Below are 27,346 nucleotides of genomic sequence, written 5' to 3' on the forward strand. Positions count from 1 at the left end.
CGCATACAGACATCTGGACCAAGCTGTCAATGTCCTCCCAAATTATGCATCCCAGTCTTGAGGCTTTTTACAAAAATGAGCAATTCAACACTCCGTTACAGATCTAACTGTGGTTTTTCACAAAAATGTTCCAGACAAAAAATTAAGACATAGCACACATACTCTCACTGTCCAAGGTTTATATGAAGCAGAACTGGGCATTGGCACTGCAAAATCCTAAAACATAGCAGAGATTATCACAGAGCAATAGGAAAACAGGCAACTATTTTCTGCTCCATTATAGCTAATATGTTAATACCTGACCTTTTAAATAGAACCAGATTCTTAGTTACATATACCCCACTGTTGTACCTGTCACACCGATGTCTGCCTACCTGCTGTATTTGGCTGCTTGGGGGGAAACAGGAAAAGAAGAGGGTAATTTGTCCTGAGGGAACACTTCTCGGTAATAGGAGGAAAAATGTGACACCTAGTCATTTAGTCTTGGAGCATATAAAATGAATGAGATGTTGCCCATGTTAAGTGTTGGCTAAAAAGAATCAAAGAGCTGTGGGTTGAGTTCACAGCAGTGTAAGAAGAGCTGCACCTGTTGTCACTCAGTTACTACCGTAGATCTCCCGGGCAGATTAGTTTTAAACCACAGGGCCAAGTAAATCTGGGTGTGCTCCATTTCACATGTGCTGTCTGCATTTTACTCATTTCACCTATTCAACAGCTCTTTAATTGCATGTACACAAACTGAAACATGTCAGGGGCTGTTCCATCCATCCACCTAACCGTGCAAATCCCAAGTTCCTAATATTTACAACATGCTACTTTTTATTATTCATGCCTTTGACCTAAACCCTGTGAAAACCCTGCTTGCCCAGACCCATTGTCTTTGTACAGCAGTGCAACGTGACTGTTGCCTGACGAGGGTTTGCTTCTAACAATGCATTAAACATGCCAAACAAAAAGACAGGTGGAGAAGCCGGTTCGGGACAACTAGCAGACACATTCCTATCGCACTCAGAGGCCTCCCCGTCCAGCCTTTGCATCTCTAAGGATTTAAACCCAGGCAAGAAAGGCAGCAAGGACATCACGGTAATCAGCAATACCAGTTCTACTAACTTCATTCTTTCTATGCTCTGGATAACATTTATATTAATAAAAAGTAGTCTGTTTGCCAGCTAGACTGTTAGAATTATTTAAATGTAAAAAGCAAAGTTCTCTCCCCTGTTTGAAATCTACACTAAAACTGCACAAGAAAAAAACAAAACAAAACATTTTTGTATGTATGTGTATATACACATATATATAAAACTCTATGTTGAATTTCCTTCCTTCTGCGTGATATAAAAGCCAGCATTTGCTAACAGTGAGGTCAATGCCCATTTTTTCATGTGTCACGTGTGAAGCAGGATTTAACTCCACATCTCAACCTGCGAGAGCCCATGTCCCTGAAATTATTTAAATCTCCCTTTCTTTAAGAAGTTTTCATTATCTCACTTTAAATATCTTCAGTATTGAGTTGTCCATGAAGAAAACTGAGTCTCAGGAAGCAGCTCTTCAGTTTCAAAAAAGGGTCGGTAGAAAAGGCTGCATTTTCTTGCAAGTGTGGCAGTTTGGTAAAAGCTACAAATCCACAAAAATCACCAACCTAAATAACAAAGCTCATGACCTCTAAGCTGGATATGTTGAAACTAATTCAGATACTGGAATTTGATGATAATAAGACCTTCCCTTACACTTTCAAGGCAATTTCTTTTTTAGCCTTGTCTTTTACTGAAACCGCTATTGCACAGGCTTTTCCTTAAAATCTGTACTGAAACTATTTGATCGAATTTCAGCTAAGATGTTATTATATGCCCTCCATTTCTTAATGTTGCTGGCTCAGTGTACTTCTATGGTCCTAAGTGATTCCTTCACAATTGATGAGACTGAAGCTTGATTTAAAAAAAAGTAAACTTTTATTCAGCATAGCTTTCATTTAAAAATGCAGAACGGGTCTGTCTCCCTTCCTCTACCATAAATCTTCCTGGCAAAGAGTAGTCCATGGAAGAGTAACGTATTGCTCTATGTAAGAGGAGGGCTCCAGCAAAGGCCGCACTCCTGGAAGCAATGCACAAATACAGCCTCCACACCTGCCTGCCAGCCAGCCCCATTTCGGTACCTGAAATCCCCTACAACATCCAGGAAGAAAATACAAAACAACAATCGCTTGTAGGACCACAACTTTGTTTCCTTGCAGACTTCTCCAGGATCTTAGTGAGAGGAGGCATTCAAGGCAGGTGTCTTACCATGGGCTCTCAGGCCTTGTGTCAGGATGCAGCACGCAGAAGCAGGACTCTGAGCACACACAAACCTGTGTGCGTGCCGAAGTGCCACTCACAGCCCTTAGGAACAACCAGAATACAAGTGAGCAGGAAAGAAAGTCTTTCCATTTGTAAGCCAAAAAATTAACATTATTTCTGTACAGGAGAAAAAAGAATAATTAACTCAAACCCCACTGTAGGACGTGGTGTTCGTGTTGGAACTCTTAGGAGCTTTTGATTGGCTTTTTAAATTACTGAATTTTCTACGCAAATATGTTGCTTACTTAAAGGGAAGGATTTTATTGCCTGAAAAACACAATTCACATCTGCAATTTTCTACACCCACATCTATAATTAATCTCCTCTGATTACAGCCACTCCCTGACAAGATTCCATGTTATATTTAAACACTGGATGCCACTCTGAAAGGAAAAAAAAAAAAAACACACAGAACAATAGGATCATTTTCAAGGACCACATAGCAGCGTAAGGTTTAGAATCAGCAAAGTCTTTAAATTGTGCTATCAACTGACCAACCCCGCCAGAGTGAAGAGTGACCTCCAATTACCACCATAATGGGCACAGACGTCTCTTGAGAAATATAAAGTGTAGATGTTTTCTCTGCTCCAAAGAGGTAAGAGATTGATGTTGTATTACACAGATATGCTTCAAACTTAATGACACATTGTTGGGGAAAGCACTTCTGTGACACTCACACTCTAAGAATCAGCCCCCATAAAAAGTCCTTCACTGGATAAGATATCTTCAAAAGGCAACTTTTGTACATCTTGCCAGAAATCTGAAAGCACACACACCCCTTTATATACATACAGATATTTATTAAGGGCTGGGAGGATGTACGTCTGTATTTTTTTGCTGAAATCTATTTAAATCTCTCTTTAAAATATATAAATAAATGCTTCAAACAAATGTTGAAAAGGTCATAAAACAGAACGTGAATCTGCTAACTAAACTAAACTGAGAACTACTTAACTAACTGAGTAGATATTTCTTTTGCTACTTGTAATAGTGTCCAATTAAAAAAAAAAAAAAAGAGTGTTTCTCTTTAGGAATACGCTATCAAAAGACTTAAAGCTTTAGACTTTTAAATTCAGTTTTCCTAGAAGTTATGTCATCAGACCTGAAGGGAAACACCCATCTCAAACACAACACGGCAAGTTAGATTAATCCCTTGTGTATATCCAGTAATTTTGGCAGATTCATACCAGGGATGCATTTAGCTAACCATGTTGAGTTGAACCAGAAATTACAAAATAAGAATATTTTATCCACCCACATACACCTCACCACGTCATGAGGCAAGGGGAAGCAAACAGTCAGCAGACTGCCTGCTTTTTTATTAATTTCATTCTGTATTATATTACAGACACCCAACCAAGATTCAAGCCCATTGTCTTCAGCATTGTTGAAAAACACATAATGAGACACAGTCCTAGACACAAAAATGTATTGTCTAGACAAATCAGACATAGCATGTGGGACTGGAAATATTAATCCATTCCCTCAAAAGATGGCAAATGGAGGAAAAAGAAATTGAGAGACTTGGCCAAGGGTCAAAGAGTAAATGTCAGTCGGACCCCTAAAATGAATCTTCAGTCCTGAGACTCAGTCCAGTGACCTAGGCAAAAAGACACCATTCAGATACCATGATGCTGAACATGTTAACCATCTTCCTGTGCATGGCTACAGTCTAAATCTTTAAATATGAGAGTAAAAAAAAGTGTATACTTACATACAACTCTATTTCTTCTCCACTTTAAGTTTTAAAACTTTAATAAGCAAAAGAAAGGTCATAAAAATCATCCAAAAACAACAATGCAAATGAAAAGTAAAACTGGAAATAAAGCCCATGCATCTAGACAGTCCAGTCCAGCAGGCTGCCCTCTGGACAGACCTCCTGCCATTATGCAACATCAGCAGTGTTTCGGTTCAATTGATGCAGAAAAAATACACTTTTCAACATCAGTATTTCAAGCAAACCGAACTGCAATAGTAAGTAAATATATTTCTAAATACAAACTCTTAGTTGAAATAAATATCTTCTCCTGTTACCCTCTGTAGACATTTAAAACTATTACACAATTAAACCTGAAAGTACTGGTACACAGAGCCAGCATACAATACAGCTTTCCTTTGAAGTCTAAACTTGGGCAAATTTACCATACTTCAAGGCTTCACCAGACATTCAATGAGAAAAGGCTACAAGTTACCAAGAGAAAGGAAGTTAGGTTTCAGACCAGCTCCCTTACTACTGTGTGGTTTTTGATAGAGCAAAATTACTCCCTTACAGCACCATTAATTTCTCCTAATCCAATAAGGGCAGCACACCACTACTCACACATCCACACGTGCATCACCAAGCACATCTGTCAATAGCAGCTGGTGCTTCAGCCACTGGTCCTCCCATGGTGACATGCATCCTCATATCCCTTTGCTGTATTATAATAGATTATTATTCAACAGAATTGGCACCAATAGGGTACAGGAAGGTTGCAGTTTTTAGCTCCATTGACACTTTATTCTTCTACCCTGTGAAAAGTGGATGTGGGAAATGCACCACCAACATCCATCTTCAGGGAACATAAGGACTTAGGAGGTATTTTGGACTTTTCCAGTGGTTTGGAAAGGGTGACATGATGCTGAGAAAAATGTCTGGCCAGCAGCAGTGCAGACACTGATACTCTGCATGGTGACTGGTACTACATGTCTCCATGTGAGCAATGCTACACTTCGTGATGTGGTGTGTGTTTTTTTTCATAAAATTATGCAGAATTAGACTAATGGGGAAAAAACAACAAACAACAACACAAGCAAAAAAACACCACAACAACAAACACCTTACAACCCTAACAATGATATTTTGAAAAATAAATAATTCTCTTCTCTAGTTTGCTATAGAAACAGAGTTTACTAATTCATGAGTAAATAATACGTCTGTTCCTAACATTTTAAGTGTTGAGATTCTAATTTTGCATGGTACTTAAATATATATATGAATATAAAGTCTTGAAGAAACGTCAGTAGAGTTAATGGAGCTTTTACCAGCTTAGGCAGGCATGTGCTGAACGACTGTGCTGAACTGGAACCCAGGCTGTCAGGCACTTGTGGCCAAAGACTAAGTGAAACCAGAACAGAAGCAGGGAAATTGCCAAGAGTGCTGAAATAAAAGAAAGTTTTAGTAACTATATTTTGATGGAGACCGATCAAATTTCACACTCCAAACTACAATATTGAGCCCTCCTGTATTCAGGCAAAACACCTTCAAACCATATTCGAGTTAGGATGACAGGATTTGGCTGCCATGTGGATGTGAATCAAAAATGCATGTTAGGGATTCCTGCACAGGCAATGAGGTGTGTTTTTACCTCCTGTCACAAAAATCAGGTCAGTCAATTTATATTCTTTAAATCAAAAGTCATTCCAAAATACAAGGTACATTTGTTCAGAACCTACAGTCCCTAATATCATTTTTTAATGTTAAATGTTTAAATGTTATGGTTCTCATTTCAGATGCTTAGATCTTGTTACACAAGGAAGATGGACAACAATGGTTTTTACATTCATTTAAATCTTAAAAACAACTTAATCTGGGAATGAACATCCTCAGCGCTCTCAGGGACAGAGCAAACCCTCCCAGGTAAGCCGGGTAATGCCCGAGCTTGCCTTGCACTAAACACTGTGAAAGGTGACGGTTGAACCAGAAGGGTGGAGTTTACCACTGTTCTAAACTGTAATGAACTCTTTCAGGCAGTTCTAACAACTCTACAATATTTGTCTTTCCCTTTCCTGATACTTGAATTATACTGTAATACTCAAAGAAAATAAACATGCAAATATTGCAAGCACAGAGAAGAATGGACTTACGGTCAATTTAAAATTCCTTTACTGGATGCCAGAAAAAAAAAAAAAAAAAAAAGAATGTTCTAGTCTTTCTTTAGTGCCAGGTATCTTTTAAAGAAAAAAATATGCAAGAATTTCCATGTTTGTGTGGTTTAACAAATTAGGCGATGGAATTAAGATCATGCTTCATAGAAGCACTGTACATTTTAATGTAAGAGAAATTAAGAACCAATTTTAAAAATGCAATTTTGAAAACTTCTATTTATCCAAGAGCTGGGTCCTACTAAGACTTAGGTATGCATAATCTGACCTGAACAGCACCTTTGACGTCAACTGGAGCATTTATATAAGGCAAGTCACTTGTATGCATAAGCATCCACAGGATTGTGCTATACAGGTAGTCCTTACTACCTCCAACAACTAAGTCAGCAATACCAGGTTACACATTCTGCATGATAAAGTCATTTTCCTTAGCATAAAGTGTTTTGCCCCTTGTCAAAGACAGCAAAAATAAAACGTGCTAATGTTCTAAGATGGCTCTAGAGGTGAAAGGCCAACTTTCACAGCTGCAAGATGCAGACAGAAATCCTAAAGTCTCAAATTAACTGAGTTCTCTTGCCCTGACTTGCCATGGATGGTACGAGAATGAAGAGAAGGGACAGCACAAGATCTGCAGATCTGTGGTAATCAGAGAGATGCAAGCCTGGACCGCAGTAACAAAAACCAGAAACAAACAAACAAACACCTAAGTAAATCTACTTCTAGATTAAAAATTAACAGCAACTGCCACCTAAAAGGTAGCAAAAAAAATTCTGGAAGGACATATGTACCATAGCATGGGCTAGACCCACAGTACTGTGCCTGAGGATGCCCTTGTTGTATGGCAAGTGCTGCCAACCAGATTACTCAGCAGGAGCAAGACATCAGATGAAAACTTCTCTGGGTGAACTGACCTTGATTTTTCCCAAATGCACGATTCCTTCATACACATTGCCTATTAGTTTCCATCAATAGCCTACAGGCTGCAAATCGTTTTGTGTGTCGTGCAGGATGTCATACTCAAGTCACAGAGTATCTTTCCTGGGATGTAAGTGGACAAAAAGTTCAGAGGAGAAAAATCAATAGCGTAAAAAGAACAGTTCCCCAAACATTCACACAACCAACAGCCTGTTCATACCAACATGCCTGGAGAGCAAATAAAGGCCCCAGACCAACAAAGCACTTAAGCACATGCTTTAACTTTAAGCACGTGCCTAAGTGCTTTGCTGGACATAGGCCCAAAGAAAAGAATGAACACGGTTAACTGAAAAGCCCTTCAGAATTGGAGGGACTGCTTTGTTTTTCCATTAGCTCTAGTTGCTAGTAAACACACACATGTGGCCTCAGCATCCCGCCCGAGGTGGTGAACCCAGCTCACACCATCAGGGATGTGGCACAAGCGATCCCTTGACGTAGTTCCACGAACGGGAGGGCAGGGAGCTGGCAGGCACCAGTGGAAGCAGCACCCTCGTGGCTCTGACAGGCAAAGCCATCCAATGCCCCGACCATCCAGCTCCCTGAGTAGCTCACCACCCGCACCTCGCTGTGTCGTTATTCTTTCACATCAAGCTCTGGAAACACAGCCTGGAGGCCTTACAGAGAAGGCACAAAATGTTGCCCTGGGATGGACGGCTCTCCTCGCCCTCTCCCACGTGAGGGAAAGAAAGCCAGGCTTGGACGGGATCACGCCGACTGCAGGCCTGGGGCCTGTGGCTGGCTTTGAAGAGCACCGCTCAGGCCATTAACAACATTTTTACACGCATCAAGTTTACCCCAAATAGAAAGCGAAAGCAGAATTCCCTAAATTATCTTCAGCAAAACACTTAAGTTAAAAAAAAAGACGGGAGAGTCCAAACACGGCCTGATGATTAGGGAGGTAGGTGAAGCTGGAATGAAACAATAATAAAAAGCCTAAGAACACGTCGTATATTCCTAGCTCTCGAATCATTAAGGCTCCACATGACAGCTCTCACAAGCACTGGAATGGCAAACTCACTCGCTTTTAAGCAGGAGTGAAAGTGGTTAAGCCCTAGGACAAATAAGTTGAAAATTTCAGCACAAGTCTGATCTCAGAGAGTTTAAAGGAATGCAGACTGCCCAAAAACACAGCAGCTGTTTGTTTTTTCTGCCACCTTTCCAAGGTTCATGTCTGGAGTGAGGATAAACAGTTCTGAAAAAAAGTTATGTGGAGTTCAGACTTTAAGAAAATAAAACATCAGACTAGCGTTTCTTGCAGAAAGATTAAAAAACCCCAAACCTTAAATTATTCAGCCCTGGAAGTTTTCAGGTAGAACTCTTGGGAACAGAGAGGTAGATGGCTCGAGGCTTCAATATATTAAAATGCTTTCTCTAAACCAGTGTGCATTTTCAAAAGCTTGGCATGATGTGGTTTGCTTGGGCAATAATCCTCCAAGCGGAGTTTCAAATTTAATAAGGTATTCCCTATTACATGCACATATGTGCACATGCACACACACACTGACGCACATATGCTGGGTCCCCCTCAGATAAAAGAGGTAAAAAATAAAAATTAAAATAAATAAATAAATAAATACCAGACAAAGCCTTAGAGATCTTCCTGAAGCGGTTTCTATCAGCACAGTACTTATCGTAGGAACAAGGTAATTTGTGCCATGTCATTTTGGACATCCTCTTTCCACTCCTTCTCCTCCTTTCTCTCCCTTTTTTGTTTGTGCTAAAGCAAATGAGCATCAACTTTAAGTAAATAATTAATATGTCTCTTGATAGGTTAGGCAATTAACAATCCCTTGACACCTAACATTTTTAGTAGGTCTAATTTTCTTTTGATCCACATTTAAAGAGACATTACCCTAAAAAGAAAGAGTTAATAGAAGATTTACTTTGATAGATTGCTGGTGGAGCTAACCCATATAAATAAGGATTGCCTGTGTTGTTACAGGCGTGTCAGAAACAGCAGTAAATTTCAGGCACCACGTTGAGTTTCAACATCTGTTTATGAACCGTCCTTATACACAAAATGAACAGTTGCTACAGGACAAAGTATACAGAGAGTCTGAAACAAACTGGGATCCGTTCAGAAAGCTCTCCCATCACAGTCATACCTGGTGCTACCCAGCTCACCATGAGGATCGGGGAACACTGAAGAACTCTCCTTTGTCTGAGACACACACATGCCCATCTTAATGTTCATTAAGTACAGGTACAGGTTCATGGAAGGAATGTCAGAAGATGGAAGCTACAGGAGAACAGCTTTCTGTATATTTTGTGGGACATTCTCCCCCCTCACAAAACTTTTCACTGAATATTAAAAAAATCCTATTGTGCAGACCCTGCCTCACCCCTCAGAAGAAAGAGCTCGCCTTGGAAAATGAGGATGGAAGGAGAAGACAAGATCTTAAAAGTTTAAAACTAGTGAATGAAACTTGGAGTTATTTCCTTCATCCTAAAGGTGTATTACATATGCATGCACACAAGTGGGTTTGGAGGTGGGATTTTGTTTGCTTTTGGATTTATTTATTTATTTTGAATAAAACTAGCAAATCTTTGCACATCCTCAGGTAAGTTTTCCCAGGCAACATAATATGCAGTACAAAGGGCCCCAAACCCCTCTTTCTCACTGACAAAAATTCCTTGCACATGGGTATTAGAGGCCACTGCAAGGCTCCCTTCCATGACCTCCCTCCCACACTAACACACACTGGCACGGGGAGCCTGGGGGTCCCGGTGGGGGCCCAGATGTGGGACTGTGAGCTGCCTGCACCCCCCAGGTAACACAGGGACAGGCGCTGAGGAATGCTTGTTGTTCCCAAACCTCCACTCAGCGAGAGCAGAAGGGCAGATACATACCACAGAGCACCAGCAAGTTCATAACTCAGGCTGACAAATCTGAGACAGCAGATAACTACACGAACCAAAATAAAATGGACAAACACGGGCTTTGACTTAGATTAGCAGCTCAGGAGACAACTTAAGGCTGAATGTGAGTAATCTGAGATACTAAAATACAACAAAATAAGCAAAGTTGCTCATTCTTGTTTCTCTCTCTAAAATCTAAATATTACCTGAAGCCAGTTAATACTTAAAGACAAAATATAGAGCTTCCTCCATACACTTTAAAATTAAGGTAAAGACATGGTAGAACCTAGTTTTAACTATCCTGTCCATAGGAAGATTGTTTCCTACACATACAGGGTCTAACAACCAGTAAATGTAACTTTGGTGCACCACACTGCAATCATTATTGCTTCACCTATTTCTCTAAAGTCAGACGGTCAGAATCCTACCAGTAAAATTTAATTAAAGAAGGTTGTAAGAAAACAAACAGCCTTTCTTGGAATGTCTTTGATTCCGTAAGCACAAATACATTTCATCCACTGAAAACTGAATTACAGCTTCTCATCTAATGAGCAGCTTAATGGAACGGCACTGGAATAAAGGAAGAGGGGAACAAAAACCCAAATCCTTGGTGATTTCATATAACACGTTATACAAGAATATAATACTGGGCTCGCTATCTGGGAACATCAATTTGCTATGATAGAAGTGTTTGCTATCTTAATGTAAGCAGGAGGCACAGCCAGGCACACCGAATCAATAACCAGACCTTACTGAAAGTGGCAGATGGGCTACCACAAAGCAGAAATGGCAGCACACACACGTAAAAGCGTTTGCCTTCTTTAGACGTGTTCTTGAAGGCACTGTACCAGTGACCTAAGATGATTTTTATATGCAGATGGCAGGTCAAGCATAAAAGTACACTATTGTAAAGGTTACAGTGCTGGCAAAAAAATCGTATCACTGCTATGGACAAAGAATCACTTTCTTTTGAAGTCTGAGCTGTCAGGATATTTACATTTCACAGTTAAAAGGCTCCTCTCTGGACAATATGAATGCTAAAACAAACAAGAGGAAAGGTCCTATGTAAGCTAATGCTACTTTAAAGAGATAATGTAAATCAACCCTGACATCATCAGTGTCATCCTAAAGCACGAGGAGAATTTCCAGTGAAAGTTACTAACATTAAACAGATTTAGATAGCCAGCCAACAAAAATAAAGCAAGCATATAAGTAGACTGCCTTCCAGTCCAAGACTGTTGTTTCAACCATGTATTACAGTGAAAGGGATAGGAGGAACGCTCCGGTGGTGAAAAGCATTTGTTTGGTGAGTCTGGAGGAAGAATTGGTCCAGAATAAATAATTTATAGTGTGAACTGTAAAAATACGTATGCAATTTGTAACTGCAAGTTAGCCAGAAAGCTGGACACAAAGCTAAACACTTAGAGAAATCTTACCCTTCACACTGCATGGCTATATTCCCATATACAAAATATTAATGCCACCTTTTAGTTAAGAAGAATATTATAATGCTGAATTGATTAAGACTTTTATATATATGATATTACAGAAGATAATTTTTTTTAAAGGATGCCCTTATGGAACAGTAAGTTTAAGTGAGTTTTAATACTTTTAAGCACTATATGTACTCAAGACTTCACGTTACATAGTTTTCTTTTCCTTCTTTGGTTGAGAACTCTTCTGGAATGTTATTGTTTTCAGGGGGTGGTTTTTAAGAAGTTCCCGTGAATACATGCATTATACATGTGCTCACTGAAACACTGCTGGGGCTGTAAATGACCCAAGAGTTCAGCAGTACAGCTATTTTCTTATCTGGTTCACATTTAGGCAAGAAAGCAATATTTGCACACTCTTTGCTGAATGGAGACCCAATTTCACAAGGGACAAGGGCCTTGCATGGGGCTTTCCACAACGTTTCACGTAAGCACGAGTTCAAAGAAGGTGACACTGTTTATAGCATGTCTTGTACCACGGGGGTCTGATCGGTGATGGCGTTCTCAGAAGCTAAAGCAGAAGAAACATACACCCTGAACTCCTGGCTTAATAAATAGATAAATAAATAAATAAATAAATAAATAAATAAAATAAAAATTAAAATAAAAAAAATAAAAGGAAGAAGAGGACTGAAAGACAAAAAGCCCTTATGTGGTTTCAGCCTTGTCTTTCCTCAGAATTTAAGGCCCTAAGACCACAACCTCCTTTATTATCCCCCCAGCTTCAGTGAAGCACAGTTACCCAGGGCTGCCACCATTGCTTAGCAAGTCAACAAGCTGGATCTGAAAGACTCCTAGCCATCTCTTTGCAAACGTTATTAAGGGAAGATTATTATCTGACCCTCCGAGAAGCCAGTAATTACAGTGTTCATGTGTACATTGCTTCTGCACAGGATCAACAATGAAAGGGTTGTTTAAACACAGCTCCTTTGCCTTGATGGAAAACTTTGTGTGTACCACTCATCAGCTCAAGTAAATGTTAATGACTATTTTGGAAAAATAAAAGCCAGAAACATTTTCTGATGTACCATAGCATACTTAGGCTGCTTGTGATGTAGGATGTTGCATTTTGAAACTGCAGAAGTAAGACCTTTAGCAGCAGTGAATATATGAACCCCGAATTTTATTTTTAAAAAGTGCTGGCGAATGTCTTAACCATTGCACAGACACACACACACACACACACACACACTCTCAAACTACCACACTAGGCAAGATCAGAGCTTAACAGCCAACAAAACACACATTCAATCCCTGAGCTCATTTTCCTGAAATAGAAAACTACATATGTTTCTCAAATTTCACATCAAGCCACTGCACAGCCCGAACTGCAGGGGAGACCGGAGCCAAGCCTGCCTTTGGGCTTGGGGGAGTAAGGACCTGAAAACAAGATGATTCCTCCCCTATCACCGCACTTCTCGGCCACAATCTAAGCTTACAAACACCCCCGTTTAACAGCATTTCTAGCGGGGGTTGCTTATCAAGCAGTCTTTGCTTTGTCAAATTAAGACGCATTGCCTTGGATTAGTGAGACTCCCTGAGTTCAAAATGACTTCATGGTTGGCTCAGAGTTCACTGTCTCCGTGGCAGGGTGCCAGTAATACATCTACTACCGCGCCTGCCCCCAATCCTTTTCTATACTGACCTGGCTGACTCTTTTTTTTTCTTTTTTCTTTTTTTTTTTTTTTTAAGCAGCAAAGGAACACAATAGAAAACTAAATGCTAGATGCCGTCGCAGCTAATTAAGGACCTTAACATCTTTAAGAAAAATAATTGGAGTAGTAAATATTTGAAGATGTGAATTGAGATCTCTGAAACGCGACGTCTCGATGTATGTCAAAGCTGCTGCAGAGGGACAATGCAGGTTTTCTTCGCCCTGCAGATACAGTTAGACACTATGAAGGGCTCCTGTTCTTGTGGAAAACACATTAAGTTTCTCTTGCTAATATTTTGTAAAGGGCATTTGTACAACAACAATAGCTAAAGCTTCCTGTTTGCCTGTATGCTTCCTGGCTAACATTAACGAGACCTGCTAACAATTTTCTTATTTAGCACACAGAGCTCTTTCAGACGACTCTGACCCAAGGACATGCCGTTTTTAAATTAATCATTAAAAAGAAAATATCTAGCAGTAATGGCTCACATTGCACCTGCCCTTCACATTCCTGATCATTTTTGCAGCTACACACTTCCTATTTTCTTACACTGCATCACTCTGTGTGTCACCAGTCTCCAAAGAACATGTTTTGAATTTATTAAAAGCCCGATAGAAGTGGAATTCTCTCTTGTTTGGCAAAGATACCGTCGCAGGGACACTTGCTATTGGCTTCAGGACAGGAAATTCATGGTACTTTGTTTGTCCAATCTCAAAAACACCATCCCTCCCCTCCCTACCAGCCCTTCAAGATAATTCTCCCTTCTCCAGAGATTTCTCCAAACAAGTCTGCAAGTCTGAAGGCTTGGGTTTCATAAACAGGACATAAAACCCGAGTGCAAGTCAGGATACTGTCACCGTCACATGGACCGTAGTGCTGATCAGGAAACATTCCCTAGCCCCTCTCTTTCCAGAGAGAGGCCCGATTTTCAGACTGGGCATCTTCTGAAGCTGGTACAAAATATAAACAAGAAGTCAAACACCAGAATCCCAGCCAAAGGGTATACATTAGTCATGGCCCAGCTAGGAAGGAAGGGAAGGGCAGCTGGCCCCAGGAATATGGTGTCTGCGCTGCTCCAGTTACCACGGCTCACTGACCAGGATTGCTCAATCCCTTAAAAAGACACAAGCATCCTTCAGATAATCATTTAACTTACATTAGCTTGTCTCTTCTACAGCACCTCTAAATATAAGCTCCTCTTCCAAATTCTCTCTCCTTTCGAAGTTTCTAGCCCATCTGGATAAAATGCTTGGTGGGGACTCCACTAATCACAGTGACAAAATCACTGAAGGAAAAGTGATAAAACAAGGGGAAAAGAAGCAACCTCACAGCAGTATATGTATGTATCAGTTTAACAGATGAAGAACAAACATATGAATGAGTAAGAATCAAATCCTCAAAGGTATACAGTTGTCTAAACACCTCCAAAAATTCACTTCTACAAATCACACAGGGGACATGATAAAGCAGATCTGAATCAAGGTTCCTGGATTCAAAAGTACCTCCCTAGCTTTAATGTTTTACTGCAAGCTTCCAGCACTGCAGTTCAGCAATGGCCCATATTCTCCTCCTATTTATCCCAGCACGCTCTGCGTCAATCCCACTAACATCACGAGTTCTCTGGATTTAAATCAGTACAACAGAGCCATCCTTAGCCCTAACAATAAGCAAGTGGGAGGAGGTTATAAATAAACCTTTAGGACTTAATCACTGCTTAATGTAAAGAGTCAGCTATTTAAATGTACATAAACCAAGACACCAGCCTCCTTCTCATAAATGAAGGAGAAGGAAAAAAATTGTCAAGGTATTTTCCCACTGAAAATATACTGTATATTAAAAAGATACCCTTCCCCCCCCTTATACACATAAATAGCCTAAAACTAGTTATGTGGTTCATGTTTTTTTGATATTTTTTTTTAAGAACTACAGCCATTTGTGTTTAAGTTTACAGCCTGCAATTACTATAACAGTGTGAACTTCTTTCCTATGAAACTGTTTTTCTCTGAAGAAACTCGTGATTCTGAGATCTATGTTGGATGTAGATAATTTACAAAAGATTTCCCAACAAAACATCTCTGCTATATCATTTTCCCTGGAGTAAAGGCTAGCAGTTGAAGACTGAGTGGACAAATATTTCCACAGGAGAATCATTTGGGTCAATACTCATACATGAGATGAAGTCTCTACTAGTTAATAAATTACCTTCCCCAACTATTAACACATTTGGAGTATAACATTAAAAAAAAAAGTTCATATAAATGTCAGCTTGTTCTGACTTTTTTTTTCTGCAACTTTGGGAGTTTCTTTAAAAGAGTTCTACGTGTCTGACTTCTTCACTCATTCTGCTACTTCTCACTTAGGAACTATTTGCCAATGTTTTCTTTATAGGTACTGAATTGTTCTTCCTCATCCAGTGGCTTCTTGCATGTTGGATACTCTCCACTTCAGTTACTGTCAGGCCTGACATTCCTACCTGCGCTTCCAAAACCTCTACTCTCTTTTGATTACAGCTCATCTTGAACCATGTGAATCCAGTAAAGACTACCTGGTTTTCCAGGGAGCAAAATGCTTGTGATTGGAAGTGGCCTCAAGCAGAATGCTGGACCTCAATGCACATGACCTTTTGAGAAATTTGTGTGTGAATTCTACCTGATGTAACAGCTTAGCCATAGTCTTCTCCACAGACTAATCCTTCATCAGACTTAGAAATACAGCAGAATTGTAGAAGTGCATCTCTGATACAAATCCTCCATCCACAACGCAGTAACTTCTAACTAAACCAGGTATGTATTTAGATATTATTAAGATAGCTTCATCCAAAATACCATATAAAGGAAAAGTTATCAGAGGTTATAGACGGTGGGTGGAAGAGAGCAGTGAGTCACACTCACCATGAGTAAAAGTGCTGAGCCTCTGAAAAGCACTGCTAACATGTCTGTGAAAAACCAGCTCTCTTCCTCTCCCCAGCAGCACTTCTGCAGTAAGACAACTGAGTACTCAAGTGGCCAAACCAATGCTCGTTGCTGCAGCCCTGGGGGGCAGGAAATGTTCCAAAGGTTAACTAGAGAGATGTCAGTAACACTTCTTAATGCAGACCAGCATCTGGATCATTCAGAACAACCACACGGTATTTCATCAACCCAACGGAGCAATAATATGAGTATTTTTAATAGGGAATATTGTGGGTGATCTTTGAAGACCAATGGGAATCATCAGTTTGGAACTCATCTTTTGCAGTTCATGGGTAGATGCTGTTCACTGAGACATACAGCAATTTCAAAGGTAAAAATCTGAGTATGTTTGAGTGCCCATCTTTCAGGTAGAAAGCATTTAGTGCTTACTAGATATCCACTGGGAAAAAGTCCTTTGGCAACAAGACAGTTGAAGCCAGTAGAATCATCTGAAGGTGAAAAACAAACGATTTCATACTCCGAAACACTTATCAAGAACTGTCTTCAAATACTTCAAATCCTGATCACACACTGCTTAACTTGTAGCACTGAGTAATCTCAGTGAAACCAAACAGGGTACATACAGTTTTTAAATGTTAAAAACATCCAAAATGTTTTAAACTGGCACTTCAAAATGGAAAGAAGCAAGACTAATAGTTTCGATGTATGCAGAAGTCTCCTACAAAAGTGTCTCTGCAACTGCTTTGATCCTAGTAGAATACCCACCACCAAAACAGATTAAAAACTCTGTATCTTTTATCAGGGCCATGTAACGTGTGATTCACAATGACTAACACTGTGCCTTGCCCTGTGAATAGGCTCCTTTGTGCTCAAGGGGAGAAAAGGTGGTAAGAATCTTACACTTGTTAATTCCCACTTCCACAGAATTATGAACATATGCGGGATGAATTACTTCACTTCACCAAACTACATGGAAATTCTCAAGAAACAGGTGTGCACAGGGGAGAGCAGAGGATGGAAAAAAAAAGTAGGTTTAATTCCAACAAAATATTTCTTGTCCTTATTTTCCTATTTCTCCCTCCTTTGTTACCATATAAGACATTCCACTAGAGCCAAAACGATCAGTTTAATGTGGGGGAGCACACATTAAAGCAGCACAGGAGGCTGTGCAAGGAACTACTTCACCCAAAATATAAAAAGGTTGAACCAGAGGGAGTGATGAAAAACAAAAACAAACACACACATACCACTTTCTCCATAAAGTGTTTTCCCTACATTCCTCTCTCCCGTACAACATTCATCAATACCGTCAAAAACTTCTGGACTAACCAAAATGGCATTTCCAAGGAAATAGACTCGCCACTAATAATTCAGTCAGCTCTAATCTGGAGTACAACCTTTTGCAGTACTTTTTTTTTTTTTTTTTATTTGAGAAGAGATTTTTCTGCCTCACCCCCCCAGAAAGCTGCTGCTAAGAACACAGACCCAAAGCGAGGAGGGACCAAGGAGCTGGAGTTACCCACGAGCGCTCCCTTCCAGATCTACTTTCAGAGCAAGAGCACCTGAGCTTCACTGAGATCTGAGTGCCAGAGATCTCCCCAAAAACTCACAAATTAACCCTGTCCCTTAACTGAAGGCATCCATAAGGGACAGTGGACAATAACTCTGTTACCATGCTCTAAGCTCCCATGTACCCCTTCCTAACTTCTTTTTAAAGCCTCCTGCCATAATCTACAGAGGAGGCTGAAAATTTTCATCCCAAGAATTCAGGCTGTACTCCTGTACAGGTTAAAATAGCATTACAGAATAAAGTCTTTAGTTTGTAAGATCTATTTGCTCCATCCCAAGTTCCCAGGAGGAATTAGGGTCCTGCAGTGCTGGGCATTGACAACTTACCCAAAAAATCCCCTGCTCTTCCCCAAAGACCTCCCAGAATTTACAACCACTGACAGGTACATGCAGCAAACAGATGACAAATACTATGCTGGAATAGCAAACACCAGGCATGGCACACCGACTGTGTAATTCTAGCAAGAGTTTTGCAAAAACCACAGCAGGTGGGAATTTTCAGGAATACATAAAAGGCAGATGATAAACAGCTTCACTGTCCTGAGCACAGTCATCCTCTTCTCCATCCAGACTCCCCAGTGCTGCAGCATCCGTTGTTAGCAGCGAGCCCTCACTTCTGCAATTCAGAGAGCTGCCCCGCCAGCATAACTCCTGTACTTTGATATAACCATTCATTTCCCAACAGCTAAAGAATTAGCCATAGTAACAGCTACATCTTTAAGGCTGCAGGAAGGCACTGCTCTTCTTTTCCATCAGCTCTCGCACTAGTTGGAGATTAAGAGAGATGGAGAGAGAAAGAGAGAACAGAGAGGGGGATTTCTTTTATACATTAAAGCTGCCACCATTAAACCCAAGATGGACAGGACTGCATTCCGTTTTGGCTTTTTTGTATATCAGCACAAGGTGATCATTTCTTGATTTGCTCACACATTTCATCCCATCTATTAATCTCCATCTGGCCACAAGGCCAAACTGAAACTGGGTTTGGAACAGCGTTCTAACCAGTGTCCTAGCCAGGTGCAATACGATGCTCCTACCACATGTAGGAGCAGATAAAAATGTTTCCTCCATGTTCTGCTAAACAGAATTATTACAAGACAAATGGCAAAACTCTGTAGCCACATACAAGTGATATTTAGGCATACCTATTTTCCAGGTCATCATATCCTCCAACTACCTCAAAAAGGCTCTCTTTAGGACAGGAAACTAGTTTTCTCCCACACAATTGTGCCAAAATTTGAGAAGCACTCGATCTGCAGCACCCTTAAATTGTTTATAGAAAAACAGGCAATTGCCTTTCTCCGCCTAGTCCCCTGAGCACAGGGTGCTAGTTTTAAATCAAAGTCTTGAGTGTTTTCACAGTACAGAGGCCCTGCATGGCACATCCTCTGGGAGCCTGGGATTTATCCTCCTGAAATTAGAGTTGGGTCAGGTGAGAAGTCAGCCGAGATTGCAAGATCTTTGGGGTGAGGGTTGTTCCCTTGTTACATAGTTCACAGCCACACAGCACAGGAATCTGACTAAACTTGAGATACTATCTTTCAACTGAAAGCTACCAAGATCTTACAAAAACATTGCTTTTTTTTTTTTTTTTTTTTTTTTTAATAAGCTAAACTTGCACTTTCCTGCTATATAATGCAAAATATTTAACAATAGGTGTCTATTATGGAGACTGACTAGGGAGAAAGAAAGCACTCAAACAAAAAGAACTGTGCTTGATGTGCAGGCATCTTCCACTTCAGGAGCCTAAAGCTAGCCTGTAACCACTTGTCATTTTAGACTAGTTTTTTGCACAGTTACAACTCTGTAAACTGTGATGGAAATATCTGTGACCTGCACAGAGCTGGGTGTGGAACTAGGCCATAAGACTTTATTTAATTATTTTTTTAACCAATTAACACTTTACCTCACTTTTCACATGGACTTATTTATCTGCAAATGCATCACTTGTAGTGAAGTCACTTTAATCAAGACTAAAGGGCTTCTCTCAAAAGGTACTGATAAATGGATAAAAAGATGCTTTGGAAAGCAATACAGCTGCCACATTTTACACTGAAGCAACCATTTTTAGAAAGGTTTTACCAGATGCCTACCATACAAGCAAAGTATTTTGTTTCAATTCTCAAAAAGTCAATAAATTTGTCAACAAAAGCAGATTTCAAAGCATTATTAGATGCATATTTCACAGTAACTAGAGCAATCATATTTATGTTCCAAAATGGGGTATAAGACCAATTAACCAACAGTTGTAGCAACATACTCTATCTGTGAATTACACTGCTCACAGGAACAACTGTGTTCAGGAATGCACAATGGAAGCAGGAGATAGGTTCAAGATGTTTTGGGGCAGACAATTACAGACAGATGTATATAACAGCATGTCCAGTCAAAATGAATTAAAGCAGGAACATACATAAGAAAATAGACTAAGACGACCAAATCATAATGTTATAATTAACATACCTTGCAGTAACACCTGTGGCTTTCCAAGATAAGAAATCTGGAAGATCAAAGAAGTAGCCTGCCTTCTCCCAGCATGATTCTTGCAAGTTCTAACAAAAAAAAATAGAAACATAGATATTAGAGGCCAGACATGATCACGTCCTTATTTTAACAAAATTAATAAACCTGCCCGTTGTGTAAAAATGACAATCTTTCCAAACCCAGTGTTCTGATCTCTCCCTAGATTCCTGCTCTGCTCACTTTGCAGCAATTTACTGCCTGAAGAACTGAGTCCTTCCCCACCAGGGACTGATCATAAGAAACGAGTTTCCCAAGAAGACTTCATGGAGGCACATGTTTCAGATCAATAACGTGGGCTCTTTCAGTTCCCAGTCAGCTGCTTAATGTCAGAGCAGTCTCAAAATCAGTAGACAATTTACTCAAAAAAATATTTCCTTGAAGAATGCTCTACTTTCTAAAATTAACCATTTTATATTTGTTACTTCTGAGCTCTAAGTACAGAAAAAAAAAGAAAAAAGCACAAATACCTATGTGAGCACCAGAACAAACCTTTCCAATCTATCTGGCCAATTGATCAAAGCTTGCAAGGACCTGTAAGCTTCCAGGGAAGCTGGTTTTCCCCACAGCTGGGACATTCAGAAGCTCTCGACCAAATGGATGAACCGATAACAATCAGCTTCAATGCCACACTACAACCTTACAGTTGCCATCGAAGCATCCACATAAATGCTCACCAACAACCAATAAAAGTGTGCAAACTCTGCCTCTCTTTTGTAAAATTTGGTTGAAATGAGTACCAAAATACAAAGTGGTGGGTTCCCAGTTGAACAGAGAAATGCTATTTCTCCAATTGACGGAGTAAGTGAAGATGATTGCAGACAACAATTAGCAGAACTATCCCCATAAGCTCCCAATAGCCACATGACATTTCCAAGCTCCTAAAGAACTTCTGCCAAGAGAGATCATCTACAGAGTTTGGTGCAGGTATCACAGGATGATCAATGGCAAGGAAGTTCCCCAAAGAGTAACGTCCCATGGCAGAGCAGCCTTGCCCTGTCCTGCACCACCACAGTAACACCCAGTGACCACCTTGGTGTATTGAGATAACTTGGAAATACCAAAAAAAAACGAAGGCAGTGCTGCCAGCCGCAAGGTTGACAAATCAGACTTCCACAGAAAGAGAAGATTGCTTTAAAAAATCTCCACTGCCTTTTTAAATAACTGAAACAATGACAAGTTGGCTCACTAAGATCACCACATCCTAGCTGGGGTCTTTTGGACACAGAGCCCTGCCAGTTTCAACAAAAAACAGAATTTAGGTCAACAGTCGCATCTAGCAAGCTACAGTGGAGCTAGAGGGGTACTTCAGAAATGCGTAAGATTGAAAATTACGTGGGTCTTTATCTATACGCAAGAAATCTGCGGGATGATTTATTTGCCTTATTGTCTTTTAGCTTTCAGGTCCTACTGTTTTCATCTACTCTCCATCAGTTCAGGACAAAAGTCTTGTGCAAGATTCCAGATGCAAAGCATTTTTTTTTTTAAAGTGAAAGTATTAAACACTAAGAGCCTCAGTAGCACAAGCTACTGAGCTACAAAACAAAAACCAAACAGCCCTGTAAGAATCTGTGGTAAACGGCTGAATAAGTGGCTAAACTATTTTAGCGAAGCTTCTAATAGCTTTGTTATTATGATTTTATTTTCAAGGCTTTTTTTTTTTCCAAATTATTCAATGAATTGTCAATAAGTAGTATGAAAAATTAAATTCCTTGCATTATCAAAGCTGACATCAATTTTCTGTAGTGAAAATGAAGGTACATGATGAATTGAAATAAAAGGTAATTCAGTTTTAAGAAATACAATTTGCTTTTAACTTAACGCAGATACTAAGCTATTTCAAACCAAAATCTTATAAATTCCAGAAAGTTACTAAAATGGAATCTATGAATTCCATTATAAAAACCAAATTGGTAGGTACAAAAATGCATAATTTTGGTTTGGTTTGGATGATGAAAAGAATCTATCTTCTTTCAGTTTAGCTCTTCAAAAGCTTCTCTAATTTACTGGCTTCATACTGAATTCAAAAAAAAAAAAAAAAAAAAGAATGATCCAGTTGCAAACTTTTAACACAAACCATACAAGCATTGGATGCCTGTTCCAAATCACTTGGGTTTAGCTTATCTTCCAGATGTATGTTGCTGCTGCTCACATCAAAATTTGACTTTTTACGTGAATGCACAGGTGCTCCCAAGGTTAGTACACAGGTCATTCGGCCTCTTTTGATCATATAAACCATTATGTATTGGTAAATAGTCTTTAAGTAACAACAGAAGTAGATCGGCCTTTAATGTTAATCATAAAAGAAAACAGATTAAGAATAACTGTCCACTTCAAGCAAATCTGTTTTATCAAAGATGTTCCCTGGTTCTTTATTCTACTGCTTCAGGAATTCCCAAAAGCCACATGTTAGTGACACTGAAGTATTTTGTTTCATGAACATCCAAATGATTCATTCTTTGCCATCTCGATGCTTTGTCATCACTAATTAACACAGACAAAAAAAATGGCATGTCCTGATGCTTTTTCCAAACAAACTGAAAAGTCTCCACGTTTTCGACACTCACTGAAGTTAATTCTAATTTATTTTCACTCACAGTCAGAAATCTGTGACCACATTAAAAGCACTGTGGAAAAGATCCAGGAACGTTCCCAGTGCTGTATTCATATCCTGCGACTCACCCTCCAAACTCACTTGTAAAGAAACTAATTCATTCCTTCTATTTTTGAGAGGTTCTCATGGATTCCTCTTTCTTCACTGCCATATTTGAAATAATAAAAATGAACAAGCAAACAAAAACCTACGTCTCTAAACAATAACTTTTTGAAATCCTCATAGATAATCTTGAATATCTGTGGAAGTTTAAGAATTGCAAAGTACAGCGTCTTTAAATATTCCTAGACAAGAAGGATAAAAGCAGAGTGAGGGACTGGCAGAACTGCTAAGTAGGGCTGGGAAGGTCTTCACTGTCCCATGGATATAATGGTTGGATACTGAGCTCCAGTATCTAACCATTTTCTGGAGATACCTACAGGAACGTAGAAAGGAACTTTCACATTTGCATTTGACTGGTTGGTTGAGGTAGTCTATTTCTGATTTCCACTTTTACAGGGTACTTTATTTTCTTGTAAAAAGAAGTAATCTTCAGATATCTAGTGTCAGTGAAAAAACTTTTTTCCCCCCACCAGAAGTAAAATATTGAAACACTGAAGCTCTGCAGACTTTCATTATTGCTAATACAGATTAATATGAATCAAAAGAACTTAAATGTTATTACAGGCAGCCTTTGCATCTGAACCCTGTTGACCACAGGAATAACTTAAGATGGGCTAGAAGCAAAACATGATTTACTACAGGGCATTGGTCTGTATTTTATGGTTATTTGTAAGTCAAAACCCACAAATTCAAAAATCATCCCTAACTGGTTTGTTAGAAACCTAGATTAAAAGGAGGGGGACAAAAAAAGAGGTTTTTACAGTTTAGTGTAACAAAGAAAGCTGGCATGGACATTCCAGATCCATATCAGGTCAAGATTTAAGTCATCTGAAAAATCAGAGAAGAAAACATTCACTGAAGAACAGCCTGCTTTTACCAATTCAACCCAAAATTTGAAACGAAATCTCCCAGGCAATCTGTAACAGTAGGCTATGTAGTGTGTCAGTCTCTCTTCTTCTCACTTACAGAAAACAAATATGCATTGTGTCAAGGAAGAAAAAGAACGACTGAAGACAATGCACACGCTCATGAGGATATAAGAAACTGATGTCCCACACCCTACTCCAATTCAGACCAAGCAAGAACTTGGGGCTTGGATCTCCCACACCTCAGATCAGACGCAAAACCATGCCATAGAGCTATTCTGATACCCAAGATAAGCTCTAGGCAGAAATACCATCCTTGCCAGAGCCAAGGCAAACCGATCAGTTTGGTAACTACCAGTTGCACTCAAAGTAATTGGTAAAAACTGAATTATCAGATTCATCTTAAGGCTGGAAGTGTTTCTTGGGGGTGTGAGGCCACCTTGGAAAGTAACCTGCTGGGTGTATGGCTGGGTGACAGACACTCAGAGGTGCAGGTGTTTCAAACCTTCCAGCTGTTAAACATTTTTTTTTTTTTTTTTTTTTTTTTAAGTGCTACTCCTGCTGGATTAGCAACTGCAACTAAAAGCCAAACTCAACAGTCCAAAGTACAACCTAAGCAACTATGTCTAAATTACGTATGGATCCTGATAACTAAAAGCTGTTAAAGCATTTATAAACAAACCTTATCGAGTTTGGTTCCAAACCCAGCAGCTTGGATCCATTTTCACTGAACATGGAGTTTGAGGGGTTTTTAAATGGTAAAATCTTACAAGTAGCATTGAACAACAACAAAAAAAAAAAAAAAACAACTGCAAAAGGCAGCAAGGGAGAAGACACGCATGAATGTTGCTGCCAAGCTAATGCCAGTACATCAGCTATTTTTCTCTCATCCCTAGCCCTGGAAAGAGATGTTTTAATTGTTTCTGCAAATTATTCCATTGGCTGTTAAGCTGCGGGTATGCAGAAAAAAAAAAAAAAGAGAGAACAATAATGCATAAAAAGGCATCTGTAACTGAAGATGTTAAGGATGTTAACCAGTAACATACAGAATGATCACTGAACAATGTGCCAGAAAAAAATATGAAGAAAATAACTAGAGAACTATCAATTTTAATGATTAATTGCACAGGAATTATATGCTAGCCATTTGTTTTTTGTTTTTGCTAAAGGGAGGCTCTTCTTTGCTTTTACTCACCATAGTTAAAAATGAGGTGTGAAAGCACACTATAGGAAGACTACACTGCATCTGGGGACTACCAAGCAAATACCTATTCCCAGTTCAGCATCCCCCACCCATTTGGAATATGCTACAGCACCTCTGATTTAATGGGACAAATATTTTTTAGAAATGGTTGATTCGTAATGTCATTAGTACGATGAAAATGTAACAAGCATCCTCCTGTTTTGGCACTGGCTGCAGTAAAATTTCCAGCCAAAAATTAGTAAACAAGATTCTTTCTTTGCTACCTCTGGGAAAAAATGCTAACAAGCTAATTCTAGAGCTGGAGAAATAACCAACACAGCTTTTATGGTGCTCTGTTTAAGTTATGTCCTCACTACTGTACTGTTGGTTTGCCACACCATAGATCAAAGACACTGTATAGCCACATATGAACTGACATGCATCTGCAAAAGAATCTCCAAGTTAAGGAGATGTACCTACATGTTCAGTTCATAGCACAAATTTACCCACCAGAACTGTCTGTGGTCTCCTTCTGCCAGTGAACATGCAATTTCTCTAGCCAAAGTCAATAAAACAGAACAACTGGCTTAGCAAAGCTGAAAAAAAAAAAAGTGTACCTGCAACTACAGAGGGGCAAAAAATAAAACCAAAAACAAACAAAAAAACACTATTGGCAATAACATTTTGCAAGACAATTCTAAATAATAAAGAAATCCAAGAAATCATTGCTAGAAGAGAGAATTTAATTGGTTATTTCGAAAGACCCAGTAACTAAGAGCTATGTTATTTTTAATTGAAGTTTACATTCAAACTTATCTTATTGACTTCAGGAAGACTTTGTCAGAATTATCTTTCAGCTGGTTTCTAAATATTTGTGAAAAGATAATGACTGTTTTTTTCAGTTTCACCTACAGCTGATGTTGTTAATTCAGCTGACCACATGCCATGCTGAAATGTGACCGTATCCATAGAAATTAGGTTTTAGAAAGTCACATATTCGTTTCGGTTTATATTTCAGATTTAACACTGGACCCTATCGCCACACATGGTCCACACAGGCAAAGAAATAAAATGTTGTTCCTAAGCCACAGATATGCACACTCCAACAAGGAGGTTCCACAGGCTATACGGTAGCTGCGTTCAATTGATCATTTACTGCAAAGAGCGGTCACCTACATGCAAACTTCACAGGCAGTGGTGGCTTTGTCATATAAATACCTATCTGCAACCACAAACGTCAAGACCATCCAAGTAATTCCATGTAGACTAGCCAGTAGGTGCCACTGGGTAAAATGATTCAGCAGTAATGAACTGAACGTAAGCCAAGACAATTCAAACAAAAGATCTCAAAGACCTATTAGGGCCTCTGCATTTTGGTTTCTTAATCTGAAATCAAAATGGAATAGAGTGAAAGAGCTGGATGAACAGAACATGCTCTGAAGCCTCTACTTTCTAGTTAAATCTTTATTCTCTGTGCAGTGGAAATGTAAAAAAATTAAAAGAAATATACAAGATAAAATATTCTATGGAAAGTCAAAAAGGAGCTGATGAGAATAACTTGTGATTTGGAAGAAAAACTGCAACATCCTTCCACAAATAAATACAAGTCATGTACAACAGGAAAGTCATAAGAGATAATGCCCAGCATTTACTTCTCGTACAATGAAATCAGCTCCTTCCTCACGATGAGTGAGGTCATCTTCAACTTCAATTCTAGTAAGAAAAAGATGACGGAAATGGAAAAGCACAGTTAGGTCACCTTAGCCCTCTCCCTCTTCTCCTCCCTCTTCATTACCTCCAATAATTCAGAGTAAATTTGATAAGCTGTATTCTTTAGAAATACCTATAATTGTTTAAATGAAAATTCTTCAAGTAATGGAAATTCAATTTCCAGAAACATGATGCCTACCAAAGGGACAAAGGTCTTACAAAGCTTCAGAATACACCTCAGTTTAGTCAACATAAGCTCCCCTTTCACTAGACTGAGTAAAAATCTTTTACTATATCACTTAAGTAAATTGTCTTCGGAAGTTCCCAAAGTCAGTTTTGATTATGGCCAGTCACATTAGAATATGCCAATCCATTCTTGCATTCAGAAATGTATAAAGAAGGAAAGGAAAAAAAAAAAATCACGATGGTCTATGGTCTCCTGACATCCTGGCTTGAAGTTCTGGTTCCCTCTTCTCTAAGTCTATTGTGGAAAAAGATTTTTTATTATTTCACTTTTTATTATTTACATACGGCAACTTACATTTGATACTCATGCCTCAGGAAGCAAAGTTCTAGGAGACTGATATTAGTATTTCTGTGTAGCATTTACAAACAGCATTTATTATCCTTAGTGACCATTAATCTGCCAGTACCTGCTTCTACCAATTGACTCCTTCGATTTTCCCCAGCC

At 39.3% G+C, this 27,346-nt stretch overlaps 1 protein-coding gene across 9 annotated transcripts in view; it reads right to left on the reverse strand.

The window, feature by feature from the left end:
- Positions 1 to 27,346, reverse strand: part of FGGY (FGGY carbohydrate kinase domain containing) — a 137,369-nt gene that overhangs the window by 93,181 nt on the left and 16,842 nt on the right. For all 9 annotated transcript variants that reach the window (XR_011099016.1, XM_068690944.1, XM_068690946.1 and 6 more), the window contains one exon: positions 20,124 to 20,212. Coding sequence is in view for 8 of the 9 variants with exons in the window: in XM_068690944.1 (XP_068547045.1) it covers positions 20,124 to 20,212 (89 nt within the window). In the remaining variant the exon portion in view is untranslated. The remainder of the gene's footprint in view (positions 1 to 20,123; positions 20,213 to 27,346) is intronic.

Source organism: Anas acuta, chromosome 8 (assembly GCF_963932015.1).
Source record: "Anas acuta chromosome 8, bAnaAcu1.1, whole genome shotgun sequence".
Lineage (NCBI taxonomy): Eukaryota > Metazoa > Chordata > Aves > Anseriformes > Anatidae > Anas > Anas acuta.